The sequence below is a fragment of the Alligator mississippiensis genome, chromosome 13 (assembly GCF_030867095.1).
Source record: "Alligator mississippiensis isolate rAllMis1 chromosome 13, rAllMis1, whole genome shotgun sequence".
Lineage (NCBI taxonomy): Eukaryota > Metazoa > Chordata > Crocodylia > Alligatoridae > Alligator > Alligator mississippiensis.
In genome coordinates, this window is record NC_081836.1 from 16,116,760 (window position 1) to 16,143,977 (window position 27,218).

General features: G+C 47.7%; 1 protein-coding gene across 8 annotated transcripts in view; it reads left to right on the forward strand.

Moving 5' to 3' along the window:
- TP73 (tumor protein p73) overlaps positions 1 to 27,218 on the forward strand; it is a 76,334-nt gene that overhangs the window by 7,586 nt on the left and 41,530 nt on the right. For 6 of the 8 annotated variants that reach the window (XM_019493927.2, XM_019493929.2, XM_019493931.2 and 3 more), the window contains exons 2-3: positions 9,798 to 9,893; positions 15,248 to 15,371. In XM_019493927.2, the coding sequence (XP_019349472.1) occupies positions 9,798 to 9,893; positions 15,248 to 15,371 (220 nt within the window). Of the gene's footprint in view, positions 1 to 2,588; positions 2,878 to 9,797; positions 9,894 to 15,247; positions 15,372 to 25,380; positions 25,569 to 27,218 lie in introns of those variants that run through there. The other 2 variants (XM_059716829.1, XM_019493934.2) reach the window with 2 other exon arrangements.

The following is a 27,218-nucleotide window of genomic DNA, read 5'->3' on the forward strand; positions in this document are numbered from 1 at the left end:
TTGGAATAAAACCGTATCACCAGTATACTTGAGAGGCCTGCTCAGGTGTGTTCCTGTGGAGGCAGCTGTAAGATAAATAGCACCTGTGACTAGATACTCTTTCTGAACAAGATTTGGACCTGAAGTCACAGCAGCAGGAGAGCACACTGTCCTCGGTGTGTTTTACTGTGTTCAAAACAATATATAAGATCTGTAACGTCAGCATAAAAATGGTCTGAGAATCCTGCCAACCGCTACACCCAGCATTCAGGGGGAGACAGCCTGGAGTATTAACTTAAACTCACCATTCTGGCATCTCCTGGAAAAAACCAAAACTGGCATTAATCCTTTAATGCATTGTGGCTGGGTCTGTGCAAATTCTGCTGATGTACTTTCCCAAGATGCCAGACAGTTCTCTCTCTTAGCTGGCCATTAATGCTATCCATTACAGGTTTTGGATTGTTATGGTACTTGCTAAGTTGGGGTAAGAGAGCTCATTGCTGATGAAGGTATCTTTCAGGTTTACCTGGAGTTCATGGCATAACCAAAAGTTGCAACAATGGGAGTTAAATCCAAGAGACTGAGCATTTCCAAACAGCTTCTTTACAAACCACCCTGGCAGACAAAATGGATGTCAAATCCTCAAACAAACCAAGCCAATTTCAACAAGCTATGTGTTAGGATCCAGTGCCCCCGCGTAAGCGGGAAACTGTATATTTACCAGCTAGGGGAATATGCTGCATTGAGGCACCCTAAAACAAGATTTGCTTTTTCTGAGTCTGCCTATTTCTAAGTCTTTTTCCACGCTGGGAATTTACTGCAAAGCTTTGACTAGCAAAGGGAAGGACAGCAGAAAAAGCTGCGGTCAGTGGGAGGGAAGATTAGTTTGAGAATGGGGTTATAGTGAGGCAGCCTCCATGTTGAATGAAAACTTCAGCAAAACCATAGTGGCATTGGGCTGCAGCAGCTCAAGAACCAGGAGGTGAACGCTCAGTTCTTTTCCTTCCTTAGTGCCTGAAGCAAACCCGTTGTGTGCCTTTGTTGGCAGAAGATCTCCCAACCAGCACAGTGCTCAGAGGAGAGGCTGCAGTATGTAGTATCCGTTTGTCAGCCACACTCAGCCTGTAGTCACTTAAGGGCGTTCAAGTGAGTTACATGCCTAGAAAAAACTTTTCACTTTCATTGTGACGTGGAGGGTGCAAAGATGTGCAGTAGAAAGGGGATCTCTCACTGCGATATTCCCCAAGCAGGGGCTTCAGTCTGTGGAGCTGGGTCTTAAGAAGCACAGTTGAGCTCCGGGGTCAAATTTCTCTGAAATTCAGGGATCTCCAGACCGGGGCTTTAGCCAAAGTGGTCTCAGCTGCAGAAAATTTCCCACTATGGTACATCCAAACACTAGTCTCCTTGAGGGACATAATCCTTCACTGGGCAAGTGACTTTGGTTCAGGGCTGACCAAAGTCCTTACTGCAGGCAGAGAGCTGGCACAGCCTGGGCTTCCCCTGCAAGTGAACCTGAGTTTTGCCTTGTAGGGTTCACCTTGCAGAGTGAAGCAAGAGTTTAACTTTCTCCAGTCCTTGTCAAGAGGACCTGGAGAGTGAACCTTTTGCCATTGTCAAGAAGGAGTAGGTGGCACAGCAATTTTCCTGGTGTAATTGCTACCTGGGCAGGGATGGAGAAGACAGGCCACCTACCAGCCCTCAGACAGTTGCAGCCTTTGACCATTGCTGCCCAGGTAGGGGGATTCAAGCCAGTGATTTAGGTGTGAAAATCTCAGTAGCTTCTAATCAGCAGCGTGGTTTCCCTTTTGACACTAAACACCCGAGAGTGCTGATGAGTGAATCTAAAGGCTTGGTTCCAATGAAAGCGTAAAGGAGATATACAGACATTGAGATGCCTATTGTCAATGAGCACTAACCATACCCACTCCACTGCAACCCAGCCTCAGGCAAAGTCTGTCAAGTGCCCCATAGTACAGGTGCATGTTCATACCCTGCCAGGAATGTACCCATCCCCCTTGCTGGGTGGTCTCAGATGCAGGGTGACCCAGAGATGAGGACTGGGGATCTGGATAAGTAGCTTCTCTTCCTGGCTCTGTCCCTGACAGTACGTTGAGCCTGGGGTTAGTCACTTCTACCCCTCTTCTCTGTGCTATAACTTTATACCCATTGGACCTGTCTAGTCTACCCCTCTCTGACAACAGAGGATTATCCTCTTAAGGTCCTTCCCAGTCCACTTTTAACTAGCTCCTGCAGTGGGGTCTCTTATTTCCATTGGGATTCTTTTCTCTTCCCAGGACATTTTAAAATCTTGTTTGTACAGACATTTCCTTCCCCAGCCTAAATACTTCTGATCTTAATTTTGATTGTTCCTTGTTATGCTTCATTTAAAGATGTGGTATACTGCCATTAATAGAGCTGCAGGCTTCTGGTGATGCTATTATTCATAAAGCAAATCCTGGTTTCTAAAATCTTTCATTCCAGGCCATCCAGGTATTATTGTCACTATTCAATCACAGGCTCTCTGCAGATGCCTTCACAGCAAGTGCAAGAATCAGTGGACAAGTGTGTCAATAATATTAACAGACCAAGCACTTCTTTGCACTATACAGGTTGCAATGGGAGCCCTGAGCTGTCAAGAGGCACAACAAACCTGGCTTTGGATTCGCTGATCAAGCTTTTGAAAGACACAGGGAACTCCAGAAAACGCCCTTAAAATCTTCAGATTTGTTTTTTTTTCTTTTCAAAATGAGTCCACCCACATGGTTAGGGCTGGTGTCACCCATCATGACCACAAGGCACCGGGTGCTGCTGGTAGCTCTCTCTGCTGAAAGAAAACGTGCAGCTTGTTCCTGAAATTGCTAAACCCCCTTGGACCAAGACCAGCAGCATGGAGCTGGGGTAAGGCTTCCCTGAAAGCTGCAGCCCCAGTTCTTTTCTTCTACAAGTTTCTTTCTCTTTTGTATATGGAGGTTGGGAAGGGGGAGGAGAGAATGAGATTTTAGCAAACCGATTCCTTTGTGGCTAAACTGGTGGCAAACCAGCCCTCTGTTGCTCTGACAAACTCACCCAGAAACTCCTCTGTGGATATTCTGTCCCACAGACGAGGCACAAATGTCGTGGAAATGGGTACCAGCAATTTAGTTGTGTGAGGATGTCCGGGGTTGCTTTCATTTTACATTACGTGATAGTTTATCAGTCATATTTTCAGCCGTTGACTCTCCAGATGACTCAGGGCAAAACTAACATGAAAGGGGACGGTCAGAGGAGTCCCTGAGCCATAAGGATATACTCAGAACAAAAGACTGCTCCGTTCGGACGCTGCTGCTTCCAGATTCTGTATTTTGAGACCACGAAAGCAGGAAGTTTTTCGGCTCTAAATAGTAGGTGACAATCCTTAGCTGATAGAAGAGGGGACCCTTGCTGAAGGCAGGGGAGAGGCGACCTGGACCCTGTCTTTGATGGGGAGGCATTAGGAAGTGGAGAGAAGCTGGATGCAGTGTCTGAGGGGAAAAAGGAAAGTCAGGGAGGCCGGGTGATTATGCAGCATGGCTCCATGCACTGTAAGGCAGCACGAGTCCAAGATGGCTGCAGCCTTGTGGCTGCAGAAAATGCTGCCTCCCTGCTGATGGGCTTCTGGGAGCTGGATCTACAAAAAGGGCACAGCAATAAGGCTAGCGCTCTTTGAACCTCTGCCTCGGTTTGTGAATGTGACCAGGTCCCCCCGGATTTACCCTGGCTCCAAATGAACAGCTATAAAGCCACGCAGGCTCTTAAGGCTCTCTGCGGCTGGACTTGTGCCAGGCCCCGCCAAAAACCGAGCGCACGCGCGCCCATTTCTGTGGGGAGTCGCTCATTCTGGCGGGCAATGTGGAGGCCTGGTACTCAAATTGCAACGTGCTGGATCCAAAGGGATCCAGGACAGAACTAGTAAGGGGAATATCTTCAGTGAAGGGACACCTTCAGTGCACCATCGTGTGACACTGCTGAGGATTGCCCAGCTACTCTCGGAGCTAGTGCTTGGAAAGGACGAGTGTGTGTGGGGGGGCAAGGGCCAGTGTAACTACCTAGACAAATGAGACTCACCTCATTTGGACTCTGACTTTACTGGAAAGTTGTATTGTTAATTTAGGGGAGGCATTTATCTTCCTGGGTGTCATAGTTAACCCACTTGCATGTTCAGTACAATAAAACTGACCTTCTTTAGGGAGTGTTAATGAAGCTAAATTAGTATTTGCAAAGCCTTCGTGGTCTCTGGGTGAGAGGTGTTCAAGATCGAGTGCTACAAATGGTGAAAATTTAAAAGTGCTTTCTAGAAATGTTTCAGTAATGCCATCAAACAGCCTTTAATAGTGCACAGCAAATTCTGGTCCTGCTAGTTAAGGTCAGTAATAATCGAATACCTCTGATACCTAGGGATGTTTGCTTGCATTACCACATTAACATTACAATTGCAGGAGCACTAGGATGTGCAGTTATCCTTGATAATATTTGTGAGTAAACATACATACATACGTGCTTATTGGGTTTCATGACTGCAAGGCTAGTTTTCAAAATGATGATCTTTATTCTCTAATGGTGCAAGGCTTACTATACTCATACGGCAACTGTCCTAGTCATAGGTGCTATAGGTTATGTAGCCTAAGGGGAAATGTAAACTGGAATCCTCTGGTTTACCTCCGAACCCAGAAGTGTGAAGTCCTGCTCACAATCCCTGTCGTAATGACAGAGTACAGATTCTAAGGGTAGTGATGTAAGGTGCTGGCTCGTTATGTTATATTCCTTACGATACTTTGATTTCAGGAAGGCACCAACAGTGCAAAAGTTGTCCATGAACATCAGTATGGGTTTGAAAAGGGAATGGGATTCAAGAACATTTGCAGCAGGATCTGGTGTATATTATTGTTGTTGTTGTTAATCACTTGTGAGGAAACTACCCCATACTATCCAGTGAGTGTGCTTATGAATGATATTCCCAGCTCTAACTGGTTTTTATCTGAAAGGAGTAGCCAGGAGATGAGGCTTATAGTCACTGCAAGGAATCATTGTCCACCGACTACCCCATGGGCGAGAGAGCTGCCTGCAGCCACAGTGTCAGGTATCCAGGCTGTAGTCGTATTGGTCTAGAGGCAAAAGGAATTCGTGGTAGAGGTGGTATCTTCTATTAGACCAACTAGATTAAAAAAAAAAAAAAGTCTTTAATTGCAAGCTTTTGGGCACAAAAACACAAGCACAAACATTTCTTTAATTGCAGGCTTTTGAGCACAAAAACTCAAGCACAAAGATTTCTTTAATGCAAGCTTTTGGGCAGAAGTTTTTGTGCCCAAAAGCTTGCAATTAAAGGATTTTTTTTTTTTTTTTTTTTTTTTTTTTTTTTTTTTTTTGCAAAAATCGAAATTGGTCTAATAAAGGATTTCTCCTCTACCATGGGTTCTGATTCCTACCTGCAGCTGCATTGGGCACTTTGCTGAGATTTATTATAAACTCCTGATATGGGAGTCTAGAGTTCATTAGAAGTGGGCTGGCACCCAAGTGCACCCTATCCCTGGTATTTATAAGCTACTCCAGTGAGTATTTTATAAATACACAGACTGGGATACCCATACTATCCAGTGCATATGCTTATGAATGATATTTCCAGCTCTAACTAATTTTTATCTGAAAGGGGTAGCCAGGAGATGAGGCTTGTAGTCACTGCAAGGAGTCATTGTCCACCGACTACCCTGTGGGCAAGAGAGTTGCCTGCAGCCACAGTGTCAGGTATCCAGGTTGTAGTCATATTGGTCTAGAGGCAAAAGGAATCAGAACTCGTGGTACAGGTGATATCTTTTATTAGACCAACTAATTTTTCAAAAAAAAAATGTCTTTAATTTTAAGCTTTCGAGCACAAAAACTCAAGCACAAACGTTTTTTTAATTGCAAGCTTTTAGGCACAAGTTTTTGTGCCCAAAATTTTGCAATTAAAGGATTTTTTTTCGCAAAAATCTAGTTGGTTTAATAAAAGTTTCTCCTCTACCACGAATTCTGATTCTTCCCTGCAGCCGTGGTGGGCACTTTGCTCTGGTTTATTATAAACTCCTGATGTGTTAGTCTAGAGTTCATTAGAAATGGGCAGGCACCTAAGTGCACCCCTATCTCTTCCAAAGTATCTGTATATTTATAAGCACTCTGACCCATGATGTCATCCCCAGAAATACAGGCCACGTGATAAACTCCCGGCAGCTCATGGGCTGCCGGATGGATGGCCTGCTGCTTTTCTGTTCTTTTTCTTTTTTAAACCGGAAGTTGAGTCTGTGCTGATGAAGGGAGACAAACTGGCAGCCCAGAAGATAGACAGTTTCTTCCTCTGACCATCAGGGATGGCCTGGGCAGAGGGAGAAAAATCCCACCTGTCTGACTGAGCCTGAACCCTGATCTGGAGCACAAATAGGTAAGGCAGTCAGGTACTCTGATCCAGAGGGATCAACAAGTCTTTCCATTCACTTCAGTGGGCTGTTGGCCAGGCCTTGAATTTTTGTGGCTCGTTCAGACATTGGGGCTATGGACAGACATTCAAAAAGCCTGAGCTTGAATTGAGTCAATCTTTGCAGGCTAGTCTAACCTGGCTCAGCTGAACCGGTTTGTAACTGGATAGACATTCTCTCTGGACTGAGGAAATTCAAGCACATGCCTACAGTGGCTCAGGCTAGAAGCCAGGGTGTGCCTTCCTTTCCCTTCCATAGCACTGAGCTGAGAGGGGTGGGAGTGGCCAGGCCCTGGTAGGATGTTCTGATTAGGGAGGGGTGTAACCCCCCACCCTGCCTGCACCATCCCAGGCTTTTCCCCGCTGGCTGCTCAAGGGGCAGGAGTGTTGCCAGACCTCAGCCCCCTGCTAGCGCTCTGAGGCAAGCGGGGGAGAATCCAGTGCATGCATCTGTTGATGATACAGAGCTTTTCAATCTCCCTCTCCCTGCTTCTTTATACAGTCTGCAGCAAACTGACAGGCAAGCAAGCCAGCAAGGAGCCAAAAACAGTGTTATCACATCAGCAGCAAAACAATAGCCTCTCTCCATTAATTCAAACTCTTCTTAAACCTCTTAATAGTTGACCTGTTGATTAGCTCCAAAACGCCCTAAGTGGTCACTGTTCTGTCTGCCTGTCCCAGTGAAACTGGAGACACATGCAGACACCTCTCATCATTAGCTAGCAAACCATATGCCTGGGGTCCTTGGGGCTGGGGTCTGTGCTGTGGGAGACGAGAGGGAGGGGAGGATCCCTGCTTGTCCAGCAAGCAACAAGGAGTGGGGTGTAGGGCAGGGGGAAGCTAGGCAGACCCTGCTGTACCTGCAGTCTCTGCAGAGCTCTAATCAGGGAGCAGAGGGGAGGGGCCAGCCCTGCTGTGGAGCAGAGGGCCCTGCCCAACTCAGAGAGCATGCCAGGATGCTGGGGGAGTCTAGTTTATCTTAAATCAGCGAGGGGTCTGGGACAGACATTGCATAAACCAGTTTGAGCCAAATCAGTTAAGTCTGATACTACATTCAACCAGGTTTATCTCAAACTGGTTTTAGCCATTTTCAAACTGATTTATGTGCATTATGAACATCTGTTCTGTTACAGGCTTAAACCAGTTTCTGATCACTTAAACCAGTTTATGTGTAATGTCTGTCCCTAGTCTTGTTGCTTTGTGGAGACTGCCAATGAGGCAGCCAGTTAGGATCAGTTTTCATGAGTTCACTGGGAACTGTACTGTGGCCTTGCTGTATTTCCTGATCAATGGCTGGCCAATGGGCTAGGCAGATGGTAACTCATGGCATTAATTTTGGGCTACTGATTAGCTCCCCAGTGCATGGCATCTCTAATATAAATGCTTCCCAGAGCTCTTGGGTGTAAATTATTGTAACTTCTTTTTTATCACTTTCAACACAACAAAACATATTTTGCTCAACCATTTGCACAGAACTCTGAGGTTGTTTGTTGGCTTCTCATGCTAGAAGTAAAACTGGCTTGTACAGACGATTCAGGCTCTCCTTGTCATTGCTGGTAATGGCCTATGCTGTTCCTTTCTATTCTGGTTCTTCTGCCATGTGTTATACTTAAAAATAACCAAGATATTGCTGATTGCACAGTTGGTTTCATAGCAAAGCACAGCCTGTCTCAAGAGATACAAATCCTGTATTTATTTGGGATCTGGCCCTGCCATGCAACTGGCATGAGCAGCATTCATTTTAAATACCTGGATAATTTAATGAAGAAGACTGAGACTTGGGTCTTTCCATTCTGGTTTTGGGCCCTTGCCATTTAACTTCACCAAAGAGCCCCAATTACACGGTGATGATATAGGTCTGCAAATCAGTCTATCTTCACTATCACTGACACCGTGTTTATTTCTACCAGCTGCAGATCTAAACCAGGGGATGGCAACATTTTTGAGCAGAGTGCCAAAAATACCCGCAGCCTCAACTTGTAAGATATTAGTGCACAGGGCCAGATGGCAGGGGAGCTATGAGGGGCTCGATCCTTGTTGTGGCAGTGAAGCCTTGGCCCCTTCCCCACTATCTGCCCCAAGGTGCACATGCCAAGCACTTACCCCTGATCTAAACCCAAGCGGCACCTGCCTTTCCTCTGGAATCCCCAGCTCCTCTGTCATGGTTCTTTGAAATGAAATTACACAGGATCACAAAATACCAACTGGGGTGATACATTTTAATTAAAAGCAGGAGGTTGGGTTTTGCTCTTGGACTTTGGGGGCAGGCACAGAGGAGTGGGATTGTCCTCTCTGTCTCTGCTTTACAACCCCACAGAGAATACAAAGAGCGCATGGTTTCTAGCCTGGTGGAGGTGGAATGCTGCAGGCTGGGATCTGGAGTCTGGGCTTTCTGTGCTGTAGCACAAAGATGACTGCAGCCTTTTCCTTTCTGGGCAAGCTTCTCTGGACTCTAGCTAGCTGCCCTAGAAGCCCTCAAGTGGGTGAGGCCTGGGTTCCCCCCTTAGAAGCTACCAGGGTGGTAAGCGAGGCTTGCTGCCTTGATTTTACTGCTAAACCACAACAAAGCACCGTCCTTGTGTCAGGGCTGCTGTGAGACACGTGCCGGCACTACTATAGTGAAACCCTCCATTCAGAAACCTCCTGGGAGCTGCACACAAGCTTGCTGAATAAGGACCACAGGGATAGGAGGGAGCAGCAGATTGTGTCTCCCTTCTTCTCTCACAAACCATTCTCCTGGCGATCCATGTTGGGCAGGTCCAGGCTTGTAGGAGTTGGCCATGCCAAACCAATGCAAACACTGCCACTGCTAATTCTCTTTCACACGCTGATGACCTCTAAGGCCTAGGTGCTGCCAGATTGGAGACTAGGTGATGCAGCTACCTGGAGGGGAAGTGGCAACATTTCAATATAATAAATCCTTGGGAGCTCTGGTTCCCAGTGCACTGCCCCTAGGGGGTCAAGCCTGAGTTTCCCAGGCCTCCCAAAAGGGCTGCACCTTACCAGGTGCCTTTGCCCCAGTGAAACAGGCAGGAAACAGCAGGGAAGATTTGCTGCAACCAGGTATTGTACTTTATTTGGCTGAATGTGAAGCAGTGATGTAATATGGGGCTTTCAATTTGCTGTGTTGCCAGCTGAGTTTAGCTGTTTCTGAGTTTGCTGCACATGAGTGCATTTCCAAGAAACAGAAAGAGAGAGGGCCCAGCAGATCCTATCCTCTTGCACACACAGAGCAGATTCCTGATTGTGCAGGCTGCAAAGAGAACCTGCTGGATGGAAGGTGCTGTACAAATACACCATATAAATCTCCTGACCAGGAGCACTGTGGCTAATAAGACTGTTTTTCTTTTGGTCCTAGAGCAATTTATCCTTTGTCAGACTCCCCTGTCACGAAAATGTCCCAGGCTTCCCCAGCTGACGAAGGAACAACATTTGAACATCTCTGGAGCACACTGTAAGTGTTACTTGACCATCTGTACTAAGAACTCCTTCTGGGGAAAGAAGAATCATCTCCTGATTGTTGCAGGATAGTAACTCCTTTCACTGAGTAGGGTTTGGGAAAACCCGTTTCATAGTATCTAGGGTCAGGAGGGACCTGAACAGATAATCTAGCCTGACCCCCTGCCACAGGCAGGAATGAATGCTGGGTTCACAAGACCCCAGACAGGTGATCGTCCAACCTCCTCTTGAATTTGCCCAAGGTAGGGGCGAGGACCACTTCCCTGGGAAGTTGGTTCCAGATTTTGGCCACCCTAACTAAAATATTGCCTTCTGATCTCTAACCTAAACCTATTCTCTATCAGTTTATGACCATTGTTCCTCATCACCCCAGGTGGTGCTGGAGAGAAAAGAGCTCTACCTATTTGCTGTTGATCCCCCTTGATGAGCTTGTAGGCAGCCACCAGGTTCCCCCTCAGCCTCCTCTTGCTGAGGCTGAACAGGATCAGGTCCTTCAGTCTCTCCTTGTAGGGCCTGTCCTGCTGCCGTCTCACCAAGTGGGTGGCCCTCCTCTGAACCCTCTCCAGGCTGGCCACATCCCTTTTGAATTGCGGCGCCCAATACTGGATGCAGTACTACGACTGCGGCCTGACCAAAGTCGCATAGAGGGGGAGTCTTACCTCTCTGGACTGGCTTGAGATGCAACTTTGGATGCATGACAAGGTATGGCTGGCCTTGCTGGCTGCAGTCTGGCATTGGCGGCTCATGTTCATCTTGGAGTCAATAATAACTCCGAGATCCCTTTCCGCCTCTGTGCTTTCAAGAGGGGAATTCCCCAGCCTGTATGTATGCTGTGGATTCCTTCTCCCAAGGTGCAGCACCCTGCATTTGTCTACGTTGAACCCCATCCTATTCTCATCTGCCCACTTTTGTAGTCTGTCTAAATCTAGTTGCAGCCTCTCTCTCCCTTCAAGTGTGTCCACCTCGCCCCACATCTTAGTGTCATCAGCAAACTCGGACAGCGTGCTTTCCACCCCCTCGTCCAAGTCGCTGATGAAGATGTTAAACAGTGCGGGCTGGAGGACCGAGCCCTGCGGTACCCCACTGCTCACATCTCACCAGGTTCAGTACACCCCGTCCACCACTACTCTCTGGGTGCGCCCCATCAGCCAATTTTTTACCCATCCAACTGTGCAGGCATCAGTGCCGCAGTCGCTTAATTTATTGATGAGGATGAGGTGAGAGACAGTGTCAAAGGCCTTCTTAAAGTCTAGAAAGACTACGTCCACAGCGACACCATCATCCAAGGATTTAGTTACTTGGTCATAAAAGGCAATCAGGTTGGTCTGGCAGGACCTGTCTTTGGTGAACCCATGCTGATTGCCCCTGAGCATGATCTCCCCTGCTGGCCCTCCACAGATGTGCTCCTTCATGATCCTCTCCAAGAGCTTCCCGAGCACCGAGGTGAGGCTTACAGGCCTATAATTACTTGGGTCCTCCTTCCTCCCCTTCTTAAAAATAGGGACCACATTAGCCAGTTTCCAATCCCCCGGCACCTGGCCAGATGACCATGAACGCTCATACAGCCAGGCCAAAGGCTCCGCGATGACCCCTGCCAGTTCCCTCAACACCCCTGGGTGGAGGGCATCTGGACCTGCAGATTTAAAAATGTCTAGCCCTTCCAGAAGATCCCGAACTACATCTGCACTGACTAAAGGCTTGATAGAGCTATCCCCAAGATTCATAGATTCATAGATTCATAGATGTTAGGGTCGGAAGGGACCTCAATAGATCATCAAGTCCGACCCCCTGCATAAGCAGGAAAGAGTGTTGGGTCTAAATGACCCCAGCTAGATACTCGTCTAACCTCCTCTTGAAGACCCCCAGGGTAGGGGAGAGCACCACCTCCCTTGGGAGCCCATTCCAGACCTTGGCCACTCGAACTGTGAAGAAGTTCTTCCTAATGTCCAGTCTAAATCTGCTCTCTGCTAGCTTGTGGCCATTGTTTCTTGTAACCCCCGGGGGCGCCTTGGTGAATAAATCCTCACCAATTCCCTTCTGTGCCCCCGTGATGAACTTATAGGCAGCCACTAGGTCGCCTCTCAACCTTCTCTTGCGGAGGCTGAAAAGGTCCAGTTTCACTAGTCTCTCCTCGTAGGGCTTGGTCTGCAGGCCCTTGACCATACGAGTTGCCCTTCGCTGTACCCTCTCCAGGTTATCCGCATCCTTCTTGAAGTGCAGCGCCCAGAATTGCACGCAGTACTCCAACTGCGGTCTGACCAGCGCCCGATAGAGGGGAAGTATCACCTCCCTGGACCTATTTGTCATGCATCTGCTGATGCACGATAAAGTGCCATTGGCTTTTCTGATGGCTTCGTCACACTGCCGGCTCATGTTCAACTTGGAGTCCACTAGGACTCCAAGATCCCTTTCCACCTCCGTGCCACCCAGCAGGTCATTCCCTAGGCTGTAGGTGTGCTGGACATTTTTCCTCCCTAGGTGCAGCACTTTGCATTTCTCCTTGTTGAACTGCATCCTGTTGTTTTCTGCCCACTTGTCCAGCCTATCCAGGTCTGCCTGCAGCTGTTCCCTGCCCTCCGGCGTGTCCACGTCTCCCCATAGCTTTGTGTCATCTGCAAACTTGGACAGAGTACATTTCACTCCCACGTCCAAGTCGCTGATGAAGACATTAAAGAGTATCGGTCCAAGGACCGAACCCTGCGGGACCCCACTACCCACACCCTTCCAGGTCGAGACCGACCCATCTACCACGACTCTTTGGGTGCGACCCTCTAGCCAATTCGCCACCCACCGAACTGTGCAGTCATCCACATCACAGCCTCTTAATTTGTTCACCAGTATGGGGTGGGATACCGTATCGAAGGCCTTCCTGAAGTCCAGGTATACGACATCCACCCCTCCTCCTGTGTCCAGGCGTTTTGTAACCTGGTCATAGAAAGAGACTAGGTTGGTCAGGCACGATCTGCCCGCCACAAACCCATGCTGGTTTCCCCTCAGCATAATTTGCCCTGCCGGGCTCTCACAAATGTGAGCCTTGATAATTTTTTCAAATACTTTACCAAGGATGGAGGTGAGACTGACTGGCCTATAGTTGCCCGGGTCCTCCTTCCTCCCCTTTTTGAAAATGGGGACCACGTTAGCCCTTTTCCAGTCCTCCGGGACTTGGCCCGTGCGCCACGAGCATTCGAATATTCCCGCCAGTGGCTCTGCAATGACGTCGGCCAGTGCCTTCAGCACCCTCGGATGGAGCCCATCCGGGCCTGCCGACTTAAAGGCATCCAGTTCTTCCAAATGACTCTGCACCACCTCAGGGTCTACGCATGGAAGTCTGGCGCCTTGCTGCTGCCTCTCTACAACCCCAGTGAGAGACTTGTCGCGCCCCTCGCTTAGGAACACTGAGGCAAAGAACTCGTTGAGGAGTTCAGCCTTGTCCCCTCTATCTGTCACCAATTGCTGCTGCCCATTTAGCAGGGGTCCTATTCCTCCCTGGGCCTTCTTTTTACTCCCAATATATCTAAAAAACAATTTCTTGTTGTCCTTTACTTGGGTTGCCATCCTCAGCTCCATGGTAGCTTTGGCCCGCCTAACTGCCTCCCTACAAGCACGAGCAGAGGAGGTATATTCATCTTTAGTGATCTCACCCTTTTTCCACTTTTTATGTGCTCCTCTTTAGTGATCTCACCCTTTTTCCACTTTTTATGTGCTCCTCTTTAGTGATCTCACCCTTTTTCCACTTTTTATGTGCTCCCTACCTCTGGTAGGTGGGATATCCTGGTCCCTGTTCAGGAAAACAGAGGCAAAGAAACTGTTAAAAATATCAGCTTTCTTGTCTGGCGTGGCCACCAGATCACCGTTTGTGTCTTGCAGGGGCCCATTTGTTTACATTCCTGCACTCCATCTCTTACACTGCAAGCCCAGTTTTGCACACTCGGGCTCTCTCACCTGCCTTTTTCAGCCGCTTTTGTGCTTGCAAAAAAAGAAAAGCTCAGACATGTCTGCTTAGATGCATTTTACCTGCGCTATCTGTCTTGATGCATGGCCAAAAACATGAGAGCATGTGTGAGGAATACCTCCCACTACCCCCAGAGCTATAGATCGCAAATGCAAAAACCTGGGCACTGAAGTTCTGCCTCCAGCTTCAGCAGCTGCTTCTGAAAAACTGCTAGTGAGCACATGCAAAAAACTGCAAAATGCTGCAAGAGGATCCTGGAGCACAGAGATAATTTGATCTCCTGTTTGCTCAGCAAAGGTCAACCCCAAGCACATTTCCTCTTGCTCATGTGGGTGTTACTGTTCTGAGAGGGCTACCAGGAAGTGCTCAGGAGACACTAGAAGATGAGATGCCAAAGGAAGGTCTAGTCTGCTGAGCTGGAAGCAGTCAAATTGGAGCCTGACTCTCTCCTCTGACTTGTTGGATAGGGCCTGATCAGTCTGCTTTAACTGTGCATGGGGCTTTTTTTAACTTCTTGCTCATGCCACATGCTACAGAGCTGCCTACTAGAAGTGGCAGAAAATTAGAGCAGGACTGGTTGAGACAGTCCTGTCAATGGAAGTAATAATAAGCCACTTGAGATTGTTCTAGCTGGCCTGGCTGTATATAATGTGCCTGTTTCCACCAAAGACTGCCCCCCCTCATGCAGCATGGAGATCACCTTGAACGCAGGTTGAGCACACACTTGCCTGGGATGGTTTTGTCAGTATTCCTGCCTGGAGCAGGGGGCAGGACCAGATGGTTTCCTCAGGTCCCTTCTAGCCTTGTTGCTCTGTGATTCCCCTCCGTGCTATCTACGGTACTCCACCTTCCACAAAAGACCCTTAAGGCCTTAGGCCTTACCAGGAATTCCTAAGGGAAGTGCAGGGAGACTTGCAGGCCCCCCAGGACACTTGCTACCCTCCAATACAGTCCCATGGAATATAGAGTCCTAGGCTACATTTTTTTCATTCATAGCCCCACCTATGGGTCCTGGGTGCAGCTCTGATGGAGCCGTGCCACCATAGATCCAGGGATAGCATTGCACCCTGGTCCCACAAGGCACAAAGTTTCATTTCATTTTCTCATCCTTGCCACAATGCTCCTCAAAGTCATCTCAGGAAATGCCCTGTCTGTCTAAGCCATTGGCACCAGGTAACAAACTGCATCCCCGTTCCCTGTGTCTCTGCAAACCTGTTTTGCTGGCCCATCAGAAAAGGCAGTTTGAGCAAAATGTGCTGGACTAGGTAGCCTTTTCTTGTGAAAATGAAAGGCTGGAAGGGGCCAAGGTTCCAGAGAAACCCAAGCTCTTGGGTAGGCATGATGAAGGTGGTGTTGGTGAGCTGAGGTGCTGAAAATACCTTGTTTCCTTTTCTCAGGGAACCGGACAGCACCTACTTTGATCTCCCCCCATCCAGTCATTCAGGGAGCAGCGAAGTCTCCAACCACACTGAAGTCACAATGGACGTCTTCCAGATGAGAAACACAAATGAGTCGGTCATGGTGAGTGTGCTCACTTTCTGGGAGAAGGAATTATGTTAAACGGGGGTAGCTTCTGTCCGGAGGGGCTGGAAGTGGAACACAAAACCTTTCAGTTACTGGCTCATAGACCAGACACAATCAGCTCTGGCCAAATGCTGTTACCACTTGGTGAGTGTTTGGTGACCAGCTCTGAATAAGCAGGGCTCCTCCATATCAGCTGTACTGCATTGTGACTGTTACAAAGACTGGGAAAAAAGCAGTCACTTGTGAACAGGTTGAAATGAATGGTCCAGGGAAGTGCCTGTTTCAGAGGAGCATTTGGTTAGTGGCCAGATCAGACTGGGGAATGACTGGCTTGGTTGCAGTATTGCAGAGAAGAACTGGGGGCTTATGGTGGACCATAAGCTGAATGAGCCAACAGTATACCCTTGTTGCAAAAAAACCCAACAGCATCCTGGGATGTATAATCAAGGAAAATGATAGTTCTGCTCTATTCAGCACTAGTGAGGCCTCACCTGGAGTACTGTGCCCAGTTTTGGGCCCCATGCTTTAAGAAAGATGTGGACAGTTTGGAAGGAGTCCAGTGCAGGGCAACAAAAAATATTAGGGGTCTGGGAGGCAAGCCTTTGAAGAACAGCTGAATGAACTAGGGTTATTTAGCCTGGAGAAGAAAAAACTGAGGGGGATTTGATAACAATCTTCAGATACCTGAAGGGTAATTATGGAGAAGATCGAAATGATCTTTTTTCCTGTGGCTGTAGGGGACAGGACTAGGAGCAATGGCCTCAAGCTATAGCAGGGGAAGTTTAGGCTGGAGAGTAGGAAGAACTTTCTGACTATAAGAGTAGTAAGGCACTGGAACAGACTAGCTAGATATGTTGTAGATTCTCCGTGCTTAGAAACTTTCCAAAGCAGGTTGTGCAGACACTTGGCTGGGATGGTTTAGTCAGGGATGATCCTGCCTTGAGCAGGGGGCTGGACTAGATTACCTTGTGAGGTCCATTCCAGCTCTTTTTTTCTATATTCCTACGATAATAGAATGTAATGCCTGGGTCTTCCCCATGGATGACAGTGGTTCTAGTTTGAAACTTGTAAATTTGGGCACTCAGTGCAGGACTGCACCCATCCTTCTACCCAGCCAAAGCTGGCGGTGTTAGAGTCCCATACGTAACAGCTTTCTGAATGGGAGCAAGGCACTAAATACAAAAGCCTGAGAAGGCAGGTGCGGGACAGGAGGAGGAGCTATTTTGACTGGAGTTGTTTCTAGTGCCCCCATAGCAGTGGCTCCATGAATTAGATACTTGAGAGTGGAACAAAAAGTTCAATTCTAATTTCTTTGTTTGCTTGCTCTGTGCAGTTACTAACATGCTGTATTGCCCTTGTACCAGTGTGGTCGATGACTCTGTTTCCCCTGTAGCACTGTAGTGAGCCATCCTCAGAGTCCTATTCCGTGCTGTGCCAGGGCAAACCCTTGTGTCCATGAAGAGTCCCACAGAAGTGAATGATCCTTCCTGCAGCTGGCTCAGGGAACTACTGGGATGTCATGCATTGCAGCATCAGGGCCTCAGCCTGAATCCGCTTTGCCAAAAAGACCCTGATTATCTTCAGTAGGGGAGCAAGCGTTTTTTAATTCCTAGGTTTTTCTGAGCACTGGAAGAAAAATGTATCCTAAGCAAAGGTTTGCTGTGCTATCTGCACACAAGTAAAGGAAGTGATTCTGAATAGTTCTGAGGCAACAAAACTTACACAGCATTTTAGGATCAGGCTCAGAATCAATACACAGGAAATTCAGATCACATTACTTCTCTGTCCCCATGAGCTGCTGTCAATCATCACCCCAGCTACACAAGGAAGTGGCAAGGCCACATGGCTCAGATTATACCACCTTCACTGAGAGCAGGATTTCGATTGCAGCCCCAAGAGCATTACTTCTAGGGTAAAGCCCTCCCCTGTGTGCGTAGCTGTGAGCAGAATTTGTCCCCCAGAACATCAAGGATTTACTCCACATGGTATCATTGTCTCACTGCAGTTCAGCATTTCACCTGATTATGACACTGGCATATTTTTGTTTGAGCAAGCTGTATTAAACGGGGATAGTTAAATATAGGTTTCTCCACTTTTATGCAGAATTGCTATCATTGCAAACCTTGCCTAGGATGTAAACAACCAGCATTGATGTCTGTTTTGCTGGAGAACCTCAGACTCTTTCAGGTGGCTACATATCCATACCTCATGAGATAATTCAGAGACCCAAGCTGAGTAGTCCAGGTTTCTGAGTTCCTGAAGCACTGTGTGACCTGGGCAATCTGGGCGCTGGCTCTTCATTCTAGAGCCTGGATCTGTCACTTTGATATTAACATTTTTGCACAACTCTTATCCTCTACACTTTCTGCTGATCCTTTGATTCTACAGAGAATTGAAGCAAAATGGGCTCAGACATGGTGCCATGCTTGCAGTCATGGAGGCTAGTGCAAGAACTAGTGTGGAGGTTACTGCTCATGCTTCACGGCGGTTTAGTGTTGAGCACATACGGCTTTCTATTGGCTGGGAGCTCTAGAGGAACGACAACTCCAGTCAGAATGTCATGGCTCAGTCTGGGGGACATTACAAGTTCCCCTGTCTTATTGAACAAGAAAGCTCTGCCCCTTGCTCCACAAACACATGATGACAAAGACAACACATCTTCACATGCATGTGCACACACACAGCCAGTTCCAGACATGGTAGTTATTTTCTTCCCACTCTTCCTCCCCTCCTGGTCTAGTCCGTGGGAAGGAAGGAGAGCAAAAGCCCCTGTGCCTGCCTCTATCATGATTATTTGCATATTTGGAACCAGGTCACTTTGCCTCTCCAAGTCTGGGTTTTGTCACCGGTTGAGCAGTCTTGGTGCTCCTGCCTGCCCTTGCCAGGGTGCTGGGGAGGGTAAAGCCATTTTATTTTTGATGAAACACACATGGACTAGATCTGACTTGTCCAGATTAAAACTCTGCACTCCATCTGTCTGCCTCTACCTTTGCTGGGTGTTATTGTTAGCGACTTGTGAATTCAGCCCCCTTTGAAACAGGGCTAGTCTCAAGGGAACTTCCTTGCTTTAACGTTCAGCAAACAAACCAGTGCTCTGAGCTTGTGGCCCTTTGGAAAATCTCCCTCCTCAGACGGGCAGTTTCCCTCCTCACTGGCTTAACAGTCCCCTCCCCATCTGTACTTTTCCCTCCTCCGCAGGCCTTTTTCCCTCCACTCCCCAGCCTTTGTCTGTAGCCAACAGGCAGAAGCGTGGCAGACAAAGCTTAGACACAGGGATGCTCATTGTGGAGCTGCCCCAGCCTTGGAACTGCCGCTGCTCATGCTGGAACCAAGCATGAATCCAGTGCAAGCTGCTCTTATGAGTGTGGGAGTTTGATTGTCTGTCTGTGCCATAGGGCTTAGGTCAGGCAGAGTTCCTAATGCCTTGGCTTAAAGTAAGTGCAGATGTGTCTCTAACTGACAGCATGTGTTTGCCCTCACTTGTGAAACAACTTTTTAGAAAGCATCTACTGGTCAGGCTGTGGGACTGAACCCAGATTGCTAAGCTCAGAAGGAGGTGAGTCTCCTTAGTGTTAGTTATCACCACTGATGTATGCAACAGGCTCACAAGAGATAAAATGCACAGGTACATGGTCCTGTTGACCTAAAATGAAGGTGGCAAATGTGGCTCACTCGGTCAAGGGGAGGGCTGCTGGCCGGTTTTTCTGGTGCAAGGTTTTTCATAGATTCATAGATGTTAGGGTCGGAAGGGACCTCAATAGATCATCGAGTCCGACCCCCTGCATAGGCAGGAAAGAGTGCTGGGTCTAGATGACCCCACCTAGATGCCTAGCTAACCTCCTCTTGAAGACCCCCAGGGTAGGGGGGAGCACCACCTCCCTTGGGAGCCCGTTCCAGACCTTGGCCACTCTAACTGTGAAGAAGTTCTTCCTAATGTCTAGTCTAAATCTGCTCTCTGCTAGCTTGTGGCCATTATTTCTTGTAACCCCCGGGGGCACCTTGGTGAATAAAACCTCACCAATTCCCTTCTGTGCCCCCGTGATGAACTTACAGGCAGCCACAAGGTCGCCTCTCAACCTTCTCTTGCGGAGGCTAAAAAGGTCCAGGTTCTCTAGTCTCTCCTCGTAGGGCTTGGCCTGCAAGCCCTTAACCATACGAGTGGCCCTTCTCTGGACCCTCTCCAGGTTATCCACATCCCTCTTGAAGTGCAGTGGCCAGAATTGCACGCAGTACTCCAACTGCGGTCTGACCAGCGCCCGATAGAGGGGAAGTATCACCTCCTTGGATCTATTCGTCACGCATCTGCTGATGCACGATAAAGTGCCATTAGCTTTTCTGATGGCTTCGTCACACTGCCGACTCATGTTCATCTTGGAGTCCACTAGGACTCCAAGATCCCTTTCCGCTTCCATGCCACCAAGCAGGTCATTTCGTAGGCAGTAGGTATGCTGGACATTTTTCCTTCCTAGATGCAGCACTTTGCATTTCTCCTTGTTGAACTGCATTCTGTTGTTTTCTGCCCATATGTCCAACCTGTCCAGGTCTGCTTGTAGCTGTTCCCTGCCCTCCAGCGTGTCCACTTCTCCCCACAGTTTTGTGTCATCTGCAAACTTGGACAGAGTACACTTCACTCCCTCGTCCAAGTTGCTGATGAAGACATTGAAGAGTATCGGTCCAAGGACCGAGCCCTGCGGGACCCCACTGCCCACACCCTTCCAGGTCGATACCAACCCTTCCACTATGACTCTCTGGGTGCGACCCTCTAGCCAATTCGCCACCCACTGGACTGTGTAGTTGTCCAAGTCACAGCCTCTTAACTTGTTCACCAGTATGGGGTGGGATACCGTATTGAAGGCCTTCTTGAAGTCTAAGTATACGACATCCACCCCTACTCCTGTGTCCAGGCGTTTTGTAACCTGGTCATAAAAAGAGACTAGATTGGTCAGGCATGATCTGCCTGCTACGAACCCATGCTGGTTTCCCCTCAGCATAATTTGTCCTGCCGGGCTCTCGCAAATGTGAGCCTTGGTAATTTTTTCAAAGACTTTGCCAAGGATGGAGGTGAGACTGACTGGCCTATAGTTGCCCGGGTCCTCCTTCCTCCCCTTCTTGAAAATGGGGACCACATTGGCCCTTTTCCAGTCCTCCGGGACTTGGCCCGCGTGCCACGAGCGTTCGAATATTCCCGCCAGTGGCTCTGCAATGACGTCGGCCAGTGCCTTCAGCACCCTCGGATGGAGCTCATCCGGGCCTGCCGACTTAAAGGCATCCAGTTCCTCCAAGTGCCTCTGCACCATCTCAGGGTCTACGCATGGTAGTCTGGCGCCCTGCTGTTGCCTCTCTACAACCCCAGTGAGAGACTTGTCCTGCCTCTCACTTAGGAACACTGAGGCAAAGAACTCGTTGAGGAGTTCAGCCTTGTCCACCCTGTCCATCACCAATTGCTTCTGCCCATTTAGTAGAGGTCCTATTCCTCCCTGGGCCTTCCTTTTGCTCTCTATATATCTAAAAAACAATTTTTTGTTATCCTTAACTTGGGATGCCATCCTCAGCTCCATGGTAGTTTTGGCCTGTCTAACTGCCTCCCTACAAGCGCGAGCAGAGGAAGTATACTCCTCTTTGGTAATCTCTCCCTGTTTCCACTTTTTATGTGCCCCCCTTTTGGCCCGTAGGCTGCCCTGGATTTCTCTGGTCAGCCAAGGAAGCCTCCTGGCCCCTTTCCTTCTTTTTCCTTGCGTCGGGATCATCTCCCTCTGTGTCCGAAGGATCATTTTCTTAAGGCACAGCCACCCTTCCTGGGCTCCCATCTCTTCAAAACTCCTACTCTGCAGTGCGTCCTTGACTAATCGCCTGAGTTCATTGAAACCAGCTTCCCTAAAGTCTAGCACTTTCACCCTACTAGTTACCTTACCCACTCGATGTCTTAAGAAGAATTCTATTATTTGGTGATCACTGTCCCCCAGATGACCACTGATCTGTAGGTCCCCTACCATATCATCCCCCATTGCCTATACCAGGTCCAGTAAGGCATTCCCCTTGGTGGGACCATGTGCCTCCTGCGTCAGGTGGAGGTCCTGTACACAGGATAGGAACCTGCATGAATGGTGGGACTTTGCTGTCTGCGTCTCCCAGCAGATGTCTGGGTAGTTTAGGTCCCCCATGACAACCGCCTCCCTAGTTTTTATGGTCTCTGAGAGCTGCCTCAGGAGCCCCGAATCTAGTTCCTCCCCTTGGTGTGGGGGTCTGTAGCAGACCCCCTACTACCAAATCCCTTTCTCCTTGCCCGCCATGTAACCTAACCGTTCTCATGAGGTTCGTCAAATCTGAGAGACCCCTCTACAGGGAGCAGAAAGGTTGCAGTGATTGGGGCACCTCTCCACAGCTCTCCCACACATTCACTGTGTAGCCCTAGGCAGGTCATTTAAACTTTGTGTGCCTTGGCCTGAGTACTGGCAGGAGGAGGAGACTGATGCTGTTTTGCCTGGTCTGTTCACTGGCATTTGTCGAGCATCTCACAGTTCTCTGGTAGTAGGCACCAAAGACAGTGCCAGGCTCCTCCTGGGGAGGTTGATACAGGCAGAATAATTTTACATCTGGTCATGATGAAATGCAGAACAGAAGTAGCAAGGGCAAATGTATCACTAGCTTTAACATGGATAAGTTTCTACATTTAAAAGATCACGGAAGGGATTACATGTACTGGTTGCTGCAGTGGCAGGAGCCTGAGCTTAGTGGCACAGAAATCCTACATCCCTATGATAACTTTCATTCGTTTCTTTCTTAACTGAGGACACCTTCATTTCTCTCCCCAAATGGCTGTATGGAGACAGTATCATGCAGGCTCACAACAGGAGGGAACCTGGGGTTTGTTTTGCTTTGGATTGGGCTTTTTGCTTCCTCCCCAACATGGCTGATAGGATTGGAAAGCCACAGAGGATACTGTAACACAGCTCTATGATGATGCTTAGCCAGGCGGAAAATGCATCTCATGTTGGTATCCCCTGGGCAGTTGGCTCTGAGTGCCAGTCACTCTGGCCTCCCAGAGGAGAGCAGGCTAATTCTGGAACTGCATCATGTCTAAAAAAGACTGCAAATGTGTCTCTGTGACAGGCCTCCCAATCACCAGCTTGCCTGTGTTTACTTAGTTGTACCATCAAGGATGCTTCCTACAGCTTGCAATTTATAGCATCACTGGGATTTTGGTTTGGGCAGAGCTTTGGAAAAGAATAGGCAGAGATACATAAAACACCAGAGACTTTTTCTTTCTTGAAGAAATACTTAACAGTGTAAGAAACATCCTGTGTCCTCCTGCATCTCACTAGTGCTGTAGTGCAGTGCTGGTGAAGAGTGAAGCTTTGAAGACTTGAAGGTTCAGCCCGCCTACCTTTCAGGTTTGACTGTTTCTGTGGATTTCTCTGTTTTCCTTTGGTCTCAAAGTGTCCTGGGAACAATCATCTCAATGGGATTTTGAGAGAGCTAGTTAGCCATGTCAGGATTTTGGATATCCAGGGTGTAATAGGTTAGAAAGACAACCAGGGCAGCATTTCTGCTTTGTCTCTGCTCCCATTCCTGGCTGAAATGAGAACCTGTGACAGTAGCAGCTGCGTGGAAAAGAGGGAGGAAGTCAACCAACATCCTCCCTATCTGAAGACAGAGCCAATGCAGCCTTGTCCCCAGTTTGGGGAGAAGGTTCTGGGGAAGTTCCTGTTCCCCATCCATTTGTCCCACCCTGGTGCCTGGGTGATTCCCATTGCTTATCCATGAGAGAAGAGCAATCACATCTCCAGCCTCACACTGGAAGCTGATCACCTGTGGGACCCAAGGAAGAATTTCCCCCCAGTTTGGAGCACTGCCAGAGAGGGGTTTGTCATTGAAGCACCCAGCAGCGGTTACCGATCAGGTCTGATTAGATGCAGCAGATCATATTCGCCAGTCGAGTGCATCTCACCATGGTGACTGGATGGTGGTTTCTTTTGCGTTAGGTTTATTGAGGCAGCTTTGCCATTGCCAATCCATTTCAAGGCTCTGAAAGATAGAGGTGTGGATACCCTCTGCTCACCCAATCTCTGCCCCATCACCACCATCCTGCTTCTTCCTAGTGTCCCTAGGCGGGGCTTCTGATGTCAGTTTACCATCCTTCTGCTTAGGACCCTGCTCTCCTCTCCCATGCTGCATCCTCAAACTCCTTCCTCCTGCTCCCACTATTGGCTTCTCTTCTGGAGCTCTCTGGCTCTGACTCACTGGTCTTTGCAAGTCCCCATTTCTCAGATGCTGGCAACTCCAGGTTCCTAACCTGCAAGCGGGCAGAGGCCTGCCAGGTACTTGGCACATTTGGGGGGAAGGAGAGTGGCCCTGAATACAGCCTTGCCCACAGACTTGTTTGCACCTAAGATGACTTCTGAGTAGACTTTCTGCGAGGTGGATGATTGAGACTGTTGTTCTAATGATGCTTCACAAGCTGCTGCTGATGGGGAGGTCCCATGCAGACTGCTTTGAATGTATGCACGTAGCTCACTGATTGTGTTGACTTGGTACTGCGCAAAGGGAGTGACCATGGCTAGTGATTCTGGCCAGTTGCTTTGATTTGTAATTTCTGAGGTTCTTATGGGAGGGTGTACACCTCATAGTGAAAAGGAAAAATCAAACAAAATCAGGAGGTATCTGAGGGAGAGGAAAGATGAACTATTGGTGGTGGTAAAGACCAGACAATCAACCGTTGTTACCTGTTCCCAGGTTCTATGGCTTTAAGAACTTCGCAGCTCAGGAAGCATATTCCCACCCTCCCCCTCTACGTACCTATTCCTGTAGTTTCCACTACTGTTTGGTTACTGGATCACCAGGTGCTGTTTAAATCATTATGCCACAATGGGTTTTTGGGTTTTTTGGGTCAACCTCCCCTGGAAATTTCCTTACAGCATCACAGGGAACATCAACTGTCCCTTTACCTGTAAAGGACAATGGCATGATCCCAATTTAATCTTGAGGAGAGATGCCCATATGCATGGCATGCTCTAACCCAGGGGTTTTCAACCTGTGGTCCACAGACCCCTGGGGGTCTGCAGACTATGTGTAAGGGATCTGTGAAAGATGACTACACTCAATCAAAAGTATGTGAATACCCACACGTCTGATTCAGAGTGGTCCACACCTCCATTCAAAAATGTTTAGGGGTCCACAAATGAAAAAAGGTTGAAAACCACTGCTGTAACCCCATGAGTAGTTTATGTCTTTTCTACTTGGGACTTTCTAACGGCACACATCCTTAAGACAGGAAGAGCACACACCAACTGCTGAAGCTTCCTTAGCCTGACAAAGGGTTTTTGAACCCAAAAGCTTGCTTAATAACTATTCTCTAACCATTTGGGTTGGTCTAATAAAAGATATCAAATTCACCCGAGGAACCTTGTCTGCCTATGTCCTTAGACCAACACGGCTACAACCTAAACCCCCACATCCTTAAGAAGCATTTGAGGGTTGAAAAAAACCCAACAACAACACTGTTGATGTTTTATAGATGCCAGACCTTGGGAGTACCCCAAAAACCCTACTGTCATATATCACAGTCCTAGGATGGGTGGCTGTTGGCGGATCGGAAGGAAAAGAACCATTGGCCATATTTGCCCAAAGCTAGAAATGCACTAGTTGACTGATCCCATGGACACTTTGCATATTTATCAATGCAAATCAGTGGCCTTATTCTGGATATAAAATGGGCTGTTCCAAGAGCTTTACACTCTACAAGCCACTTTTTGGAATTAAATCTTGCTGAGTTTTAATTATGGAGACAGACCCCCAGTCTCCCCCTTGGTGGGAGCATTTGGTAGAGTCCAATACATCATTGGGCAAGCCTAGGCCTGCCCTGTGTTTTAATGAATAGTCAGGAGGGAGAGAAAGGGGTGGGCCCGAGTTTTGTTGTTAGATGCAGCTAGTTGACAGAACTAAGGGAGATGAGAAAAGCAAAAAAGCCAACAAACTGCACGCAGGTAGCCAGCGCAGCATCCCTGGCGCTGCCTCTGCCTTCTCCCCACCACGTCTCTCTATGTTCCATTGTCGTATGTCGATTCATACCCCCTTTGTTTTTCCCATCCTCCCCCGACCCCATGACTCCTCTGGCGGGACAGTTTCCCATTGCATTTAAATTCCAAGAAGACTAAAATGCTGTACATTAGCGACCCAATGCAGCATTTCACCACGGTAGGTGCAACCTTTTTTTAATGGGACTTGCCTTTTTTTTATTATTATTTTCCAAAGGAATCATCCTCTCCTGAAGCAGGACATCACGCACGCTTTAGCACTGTGATCTTGGCTTGTACCTGTTGTTTTGTGAGGGATGCCAGGTAGGAAATTCAGTGTTTGCTCAGGCAGGGTGACCAAGCTGGAGAAGGGGCTGCAGTAGAACTGACTTCAGACCACTGTTTGCCCTGCGCCATTAACTGCAGGCACCAGATCATACAGGTCTAGCACCAGGAGGCACTCATCTGAGCATCAGGCAGGCTGTGGCTGTATGTGCAGATCTAGTGCGTTCAAGAGGGAAATCTCAGTGGAGTCTAAATCAAGATGGGGTGGTTAATGTGTGGACTGTTTGCTTGGCATGGCTCTAATGGGCTGTGTTCATTTCCGAAGAGTGTGTTGTGCTTTGCAAAGTCTTAGATATGATTTAAATCTCCAGTAGAGATGGCTGGTTGAGATTCCCAGTTTGCACATATATACTTCTGTACCTGTTGCTACTCCATGCATTGTGTTTTCTCCCATAGTTTTAACTAACAAATGCACTGAGATGCACTTTGAGGAAACACTGTTTGTCTGTCTTCATACTTCGCTGTTCAGCAGCACCAGAGCACCATCTCATCCTTCATTTGGGATTTGATCAATTATAGAAACCATAGGGACAGTTACAGATGTGCAGTGCTCTGTGATACGTGCATGGATTTCTCCAAACAGATTTTCCTTCTGCAGTTTAAAGTAACTGGGAGATAGTAACATATATTCTTACCTGTACCTTTTTTAAACCTGATCTTTAAACAGTTGAATACTGCCTGAATCAGTAGGTTCCATTGTGCTGTTGCGGTGTTCCAGATATATGACCATTTTTAAAGTACACAGCGTAACGGAAAGACATCTATCCCAATGTACTTGATTTTTAATTTCTAAAGAATTTTTTTCTTGAGTAGGTTTTTTTGTTGTATTTACTGATAATTGGAGTGACACAGGGTTGCAGTTCTCAGTTTGAAATGATGTATTTGTTTGTCTCTGTTTTGTGGGTTACAAAAGCTTATGGTGGCTGGTTTTGTACTGTAATTCTGTTACTCTCTGTGGCATTATTACAATGAGACCTATATTTTTAATCCCAATATCTGGATTTTTCTTTGAAAGGAATATTATCAGCTTGAAATCTGGTCCATCTCAAAAAAATGAATTGGAGTAATTTACACACCACACAGTCCCCTGAAAAGGGCTTCCAATATTTATGTATTTGCAATATTAGTATATAATGTTTTAAAAACACTCTCAACTTTATTTCTGTCGCTTTGTGACAAACTGGCACAGTCAACAGGCAAAGCTGACAGCAGTAAAACAGTCTGCATGCAAACTCCTTGCAAATATACAAAGAAAATCTAATGGGAGAAGGGTAAAAAAAAGGAATTTTCTCTAATCTCTAAGAGTCTGAGTGTTATCTTATTGAGCCAGTATTTATTTAATTTAATGCACTTATTTCAGTTTAGAGGAATTCAGAAAGGCGTCCTGTCTCCATGCTGTAGTTACCTTCACATCATGGAAAAATTCAGTTTAAGTGCAACAGTTTAAGATAATTCATCATAAACCCCCATTTGTCTGGAACAGTTC